The sequence below is a fragment of the Orcinus orca genome, chromosome X, assembly GCF_937001465.1.
Source record: "Orcinus orca chromosome X, mOrcOrc1.1, whole genome shotgun sequence".
Classification (NCBI taxonomy): domain Eukaryota; kingdom Metazoa; phylum Chordata; class Mammalia; order Artiodactyla; family Delphinidae; genus Orcinus; species Orcinus orca.
In genome coordinates this window covers 98,257,174-98,264,614 of record NC_064580.1, presented here as the reverse complement: position 1 = coordinate 98,264,614, position 7,441 = coordinate 98,257,174, and the positions used below count along the sequence as shown (strand labels likewise).

General features: G+C 38.8%; 1 protein-coding gene across 1 annotated transcript; it reads right to left on the bottom strand.

The window, feature by feature from the left end:
* Nucleotides 1-1,516: 1,516 nt before the first annotated feature.
* LOC125962893 (endogenous retrovirus group K member 6 Env polyprotein-like) lies at nucleotides 1,517-4,934 on the bottom strand. The gene is made up of 3 exons (XM_049704490.1): nucleotides 1,844-4,934; nucleotides 1,751-1,793; nucleotides 1,517-1,634 (listed from the first exon to the last, which is right to left on the bottom strand). The coding sequence occupies exon 1, from the start codon at nucleotides 3,947-3,949 to the stop codon at nucleotides 1,868-1,870; it is 2,082 nt and encodes a 693-aa protein (XP_049560447.1). The 5' UTR covers nucleotides 3,950-4,934; the 3' UTR covers nucleotides 1,517-1,634; nucleotides 1,751-1,793; nucleotides 1,844-1,867.
* Between the last annotated feature and the right edge of the window lie 2,507 nt (nucleotides 4,935-7,441).

Here is a 7,441-nt window from a genome sequence, read left to right as displayed (position 1 = left end):
CAGGATCTTAGTTCCCTGACCAGGGATCAAACCCGTGTCCCCTGCAGTGGAAGCATGAAGTCCCAACCACTGGACCACCAGGGAAGTCTCGAGATAGACACTTTGGAAAAAAGAGTGGAGGTTCCTCAAAAAATTAAAAGTAGAACTGCCGAGGACCAGCCCCAGCTGGACAGGTTTCACCGAAAGGGGAGACGGAGTCGGCGTGGACAGAGCACAAGACACCTCAGAGGATGCAAGGATCTGACAAATTTATTTTCATAATTCCGAAGCTTTTATACTGTGAGGCAATCTCACTTTCAATCTTAACAATCCAGTTCTCATGCCACAAAATCCCCTACATGAATCAAAAAACAAAAGTAATTTACATCAGCAGGTTAAACAGGTTAATTAATCTTCTTATTGTTTCCAGTCTCCTTCGTCCCCTGTGGTTAGGCACATCTTGGTCACATCTACGTCAGGAACTCTGTCTGCGGTTTCCTCATTCTTCTCAGAAGATTAAGGTGTTCTTGTACCTGCACATTCTGCTTGATCAAGCCATAAACTTAAACATATTATTCTGTTAGTGATTAAAAATAATCATACAACATTTCATCTACAAATTTCCTAACCCCACCATAATAATCAAAACAATACACATTATTTTTTTATACTTCTAAAAAACCATGGGAGCGGGCATTGTACCATGAATTCATTGATTAAACTCACTGCTGCATAAAAACTCGCCACCATACCCAGGTATTTCCCAACATGTTTATAACTCCACTGGGAGGCCATAACTCTTTCAATTTTTCTTTCAGAGTAAAAAGCTGCTGCAGAAATGTTCCCACCATTGTATTTCCCCAAGTCCAATGCCCTGGCCTGGGAATAAAAATTTCAAATATAATCATTAAAAAAGCCGAAGTAGCTACAATTCTTCTCTTGGTTTTTACCCTAACTTGGGGTTTTTCTTAAACCCCTGCATTAAAACTATACATTTTTCCCAACACCAATAACAAAAATCACCTTAGGTAAAGGCAGGGGAAAACATGGGGAATCACACAGAGCAAAGCTTTGCTTCCACACAGAGGAAAGCTGTGGTCCACGGAGAAAATGGGAAACAAAGCCCTGCTGCGGCGGGAGAGCAGTTGCCATTGGCCAGGTCTCTTGTCTGCTACCTGGGTTCCCATCTGAGCTGGGCGTGGGAAGCGAAGCAGCCATGGGGACAAGAGACCTCCATCAAAAGGGGTGAGGGTTCAGGCTCCTGCAAAGTTGGGGGGTGAGGGTCTATGCCCCACCTCTGTTGGCCCCCAAGTTCTCTCCTGATGGCCCCTCTGCGACTGTGCCTGTCTTAGGTTGTTCCTTCCCTGAGGAATCTTACCCGTCTCTGGCTAACCAGCCATCCTCCGGGGCCAAGCAGGGAGATGTGAGGTGTGCGAGGTGCAGTGCCCCCAGAGAAGGTCAGTTCTCTGTCACCTTGGTAGCCTATGCCCCCGTGGCCTCCACGCCCAGCACCTGCCCTGGGATTCCCTCGCCAACTGGCGGGGCCCCGGCTCTGGTCACATGTCTTCGGGAACCCAGGTTTCTCCTCCAGAGAGGGCCCAGCTTACAGCACTGGGCAAGAGAGACCAATTGCACGGCACCAGCCACCAGGAGGCCTCAACCTCAGTGTGGGCAGGAAAGCCCAGGCACCAGCCCTGGGCAAGGAGATTGTGAGAAGAGAGCGCCTCTTGGCAAAAGGGCAAGAGGGGCCGTTGCAGGACACCCTGTGTTCAGGAAGCTTTGCAAACGAGAGCTTTGCTTTTCCATATTTATGTCTGACAGCATCAGCTTTGCAGAGGAGAACTTTGCCTCTCCATATTTATACCTGACAGCACCAGCTTTGCTGACACTAAGGGTCTCGTCCGTGCTGAGACTCAAAGGCACTTCCTATGTGGCTCCCGACATCTCCCCCTTTTTTATTTTTTAAAAAGGCAGTATGTAATTCCACTTTGGTTCTGTATACACTTTGAAGGGCAGTTTGAATTAATCGGATAATAACTGGAAAAGAAATAAGAAGCAAAATTATAACCACTCCGGCAGCCCCATAATTTATTAAAATATGCATAAAGGAATTATCTTTAAAATAATTTTGTAAATTTTGTAAAAATTCTGCAGCAGCTTTAGAGGGATTCATATCATATTGAGAGGCTGCAATATCATAAATTTGTTTATGTAAATGTTCCAAATCAATTCCCAAATCACTAGAATTCCATACATTTAAAATATGCATTTGAATTTGTTCCCAAGAATATTCAGAATAATTTACTTTTAAAGGAGTAACACATATCCACGAATATTTTTTATGGCATGTTAAAGATAAGCGAATTTTTAAAGCAGCAAGTTCTTGACCAATATGTAAAACTGCTTCTTCAAGGGCATCAACTTTAGCTTCTAACTTTCTATCTATTGCTTCTTGAGTTGCCAAAGCCAAGGATATATTTTTTGATAAATCATTAGCATATTGTGCTGTTTGCACTTCTTTCACTAAAGCATATGTTGCGACAGTAAAAGAGCTTAATATTCCTATTAAGGCGGAAATTCCCAAAATCAAAGTAGCTACAAATCTTTTTGGCCGTATGAGCTCTCCAACCTGTCTTATAATTTCCGCCCCTATATCTGTATACCAAGATTCATTAAGCGCTACTGGCAGCACAATATAAGCTGGTCTTTTTAACACCATTATAGTTGAAACATTCATTTCAGGAATAATGCAAGTGGTTAATATACATTGCTGACAAGTAATATAAAACCTCATATTATACTGCATAATCTGCAACTTTTCACTATCATTAGAAAGCAATAAGGAATATGGAGATAACACACAGGTTTGAACATAATACTCTTCCACATGGGTAGTAGCTCTAATTAGCGTTATTTTACGAGTGGTTAAGGGCAATCTCCATAACTGAGATTGATAATAGGTTTTATTTTCATAAACAAAAGTATAAATAGGAGCCACCCATCCATGACTATTCCATCTATTTATCTTTAATGGACGGGGAATATAGGTATCATTCCATGGGTATAGCAAGCCTAACTTTAAATATGTTCTATAATCTCCTTCAGGAAAATTACTACTCCAGTCTGAAATATAATATTTAGTTCCAGGAATAGATATTTTATTTTCTTTATTATACATACAATATATCCATGAAGGATATCCAGTTTTAATATTTATCCAAATCCATTCATTTGTAGCTTCCCCTACAGCCTCATCACAATCATCATATTTAAAAGGATGAACAACTTTAGGCAAAGATTTATTAACAAAAACTTGATTTTGTCTTACAACTTTCCCTAACAATGACCATAAATATCTTGTGGTTTTATCTCTTCTTACTGGCTCTTTAGGGGGCCTTTTAGGGGAATCTGTCAAAAATCCTGCATCAACTACTGACAAACACCCATTTTTTATTTGACTATTTCCTATTAACCCTGAATCAAGAAAAAAGCATATTGGAGGAAAATCAGTCTGACCTGTAAATGAATAATTAAAATTAACTACAAATTGTTTATAGCCCTGTACTCCTCGACTACCATCGGTTAATTCAGGAAATGAGGAAGTTACTGGAATATTAGAATCTTTCCAAGTACATGTATGTAAAATAGGAGGATCTGGAAAATAAGCCCAGTACGTACCGTTGGCACTTACCTGAACCGAAAGCAAGCTAAGCATAGCCACAAAAAAATTAGCAGTCGTCAAAGGCACTCCTTGAGCATTCATAGCATTTTCAGCATTCAGACAAAGCTTTTTAATTGCTCCCCATGTAATTGGAGCCGCTTCAACGGTGGAGGCAGTATACTTTCTTTTTCGTGAACGAAACTTCTTCTCCAAAATTTTTGGAGAAGTTTGTACCTCCTTATCGCAAAATGATTCAAGCGACAGCTGTGTCATCGGAGGACCCACTTTCTGTGACTGCGGTTCCGCCATCTCGGCAGTAGATTTTCTTTTCTGAAAGACGCTTTAATAAATTCCCCACCTCAGGGTGTCTAATTAATCGATCAGGAATCCAAATTGGTGAATCAAAATTCTGGGGAAAAATACAAGCATATCCTCTACCACTAGTTAATAATGTATCTGGCCCATTCCATTTTCCTGTTAAAACATCCTTCCATAATACCCTTGGTTTCACATTTTCTTCATTTATCTCCCAATGTCTCATCATAGGAGTTTTCTCTTTATCATTCATATTTAAATAATTTAATACAAACATGGAATGATTAAGTAAATGATGAGGAGAAAAATATTTTAAATCTCCATTTTGCAATTTATAAATCATATTTTTTAATACCTGATTGGTTCTTTCAATTATAGCTTGTCCTTGTGGATTATAAGGAATTCCTGTACTATGGGCTATGCCAAACTGTTGGCATAATTGCTGAAAAGACTTAGAAACATAAGCAGGGCCATTATCAGTTTTTAACTTTCGGGGAATTCCCAAATAACTAAAACAAAACATCAAGTGCTGGCACACATCCTTAAAGGCCTCTCCAGTCCTAGCTGAGGCTACAATTACATGTGAGAAGGTGTCCACACAAACATGTACATAGGACAGCTTTCCAAAACTAGGCACATGAGTCACATCCATTTGCCACAGATCATTAGCTCGCAAACCTCGAGGATTTACTCCTTGCTGAGGTACATTATTTTGTGTAGGACACACAGAGCAATTTTTTACTATTTCCCTTGCCGCTTCTCTGGATAGGCTAAGCTGATATCTTAAGGCATTAGCATTTTGATGATGCAGCTGATGAGATTTTATTGCTTCTTGTACTTTATTTTCATCTACTATAAAAATTTTAGTCAGGGCATCAGCAGAGGCATTGCCTTCTGCTAAAGGCCCTGGCAATCCAGAGTGAGCTCTAATGTGGCCTACATAATAAGGCTGTGTTCTTTCCCATATACTCTTTTGTAATCTCTTAAGCAATTTAATTATTGTACTCTTATTTTCAGGAAAGGCTGCTGTTTCTATTGCTGGAAATAATTTAACTATATATAAGGAATCAGTATATAAATTAATTTTCTTATCCCTGGTTAATTTCATCACTTCTATAACTGCCATAATTTCTGATTGCTGTGCTGAGCAATTTTCTGTATTTAATACCTTCTTTTCATTATTAATAATATAGGCTGCCCTCCCTGAGGAGGATCCATCAGTAAATACTAATATGGCCTCTTCCAAAGGTTTCATCTTATAATATGTAGGAAAAATCACCATATGTTCCTTAAAAAACTGTAGCAATACACTTTTAGGCAAATGAAATAAAATTTGACCTCCATATGAGGCCAGAGCTATTCCTAATGAATCTTCTAACAACAGCAAGGCCTCTAATTGATCTTTATTATAAGGTATAATTATATTATCCATATCTTTTCCAAATAACTCTCTACTTCTCTTTCTACCTTTAATAATTAACAAACTAACCATAAAAGGGTATGAGGCAACAATCTTTTTTGGACTAGCAGCCAAATGTATCCATTCTAGTGGTCCATTTTGCCATAATAATCCTGTAGGAATAACTGGAGTCCTTAAAATAATTAAATCCCAAGGTTTGGTATAATCCAATCTTTTAATAAAAACATTTTTTAAAGCTTTTTCTATTTTTTCTATGGCTAGTTTTCCTTCTGCAGTTAACTCTCTAGGGGATAAGGGGTTAGAATCTCCTTGTAATATCAAAAACAAAGGTTTTAATTCCATAGTAGTAATTTTTAACAAAGGCCTTATCCAATTTATATCTCCTAAAAACTTTTGAAAATCATTTAAAGTAATCAGATGATCAGTTCTTAGCTGAAAAGGTATATGCTGAATGGAAAATTCCTGTATTAATCTGCCCAAATAATTATAAGGAGGCTCAGTTTGAATTTTCTCTGGAGCAACTTTTAATCCATACTCCTGTAAAGCTTCCATCATATCCTGTAATGCCTGATGTAAGTAGGCCTTATCCTTATGGGCCAATAATATATCATCCATATAATGTATTAAATATATTTCTTTATATTTCTGTCTTATATTACATATGGCCTGGTCTACATATTTCTGACATAAGGTAGGGCTATTTTTCATACCCTGCGGTAAAACTTTCCACTGATACCTCTGATATGGTCTGATAAAATTAGGAGAGGGTACACTAAATGCAAATCTTTTTCTGTCCTCCTTATGTAAGGGGATCGTGAAAAAGCAATCTTGCAAATCTATAACTATAATAGCATAATTTTCAGGGATGGCTACTGGAGAGGGAAGTCCAGGCTGTAAAGCCCCCATTGTTTCCATGGTTTTATTTATTGCTCTAAGATCTTGTAATAGTCTCCATTTTCCTGATTTTTTCTTTATAACAAATATAGGAGTATTCCAAGGGCTGTTAGAGGGTTCAATATGTCCTGCCAATAATTGCTGTTCCACTAATTCCTCTGCAGCTGTTAATTTCTCAGAAGTTAGGGGCCATTGTTCCACCCACACAGGTTCCTCTGAAAGCCACACTATAGGGTCAGCTGCTTTTAAAACAATGGCCCCCGTTATAAATTTGGATAGCCCACTCCATGTTTATCATTTTTGGGCTCAGCAACCACAGGATATAATCTTCCCTCCTGATTTTTTCCTAAACCTTTATCTGGGTCATATCCCATTTTTAACATTTGTAAGGAGACCCAGTCATCTGGACTATACAAGAGCATTCCCATCTGCATAAGTATGTCTCTTCCCCAAATGGACATTGGCAGGCCAGGTATTACATAGGGACAAAAGGAGCCTGCTTGTTTATTTGCAGTATTCTCCCAATTTAAAATCTGGGAACTCTTAGCTACTGCTGGAGCAGTTCCTAAACCTACTAACATATTGTCAGCATGCTGAGTAGGCCAGCTGCTAGGCCAATCTTTTCCTGCTATGTAGGAAGAATCTGCACCTGTATCTAATAGTCCCTGAATATTCTTTCCATTAATTTTTAAAGTTTTTAAAGGCCTATTTCTAGTAATTTCTTGAATCCAAAATACCATATCACTGGAGCCAAATGCTTTCTCATTTCTTACTTCCTGAACAACATTCTTTCCTGTTTTATAATATGGTAACAATAACAACTGTGCTATTCTCTGTCCTACATAAATTTGTTGTGTTTTATTAGAGGGAGCCACCATTATGTGAATTTCTCCTGTATAATCAGAATCAATAACTCCAGGCAAAACTGTTAAGCCAGATAAAGAAGTTGAACTCCTACCAATAATTAAACCCATTATTCCTGGGGGCAATGGACCTTTAATCCCAGTTGGTATTTTTACAACTGGAGAGTCAGGAGTTAATATTGTTGCGGAGGTGGCACAGAGGTCCAATCCTGCGCTGCCTGGGGTGGCCCTGAACAATTCATCGATTCCCCTGAGGGAAGAAAGGGATTGAGCGTCTGGTGAATTGCCCCTATTGTTTGTTGGGCCCGG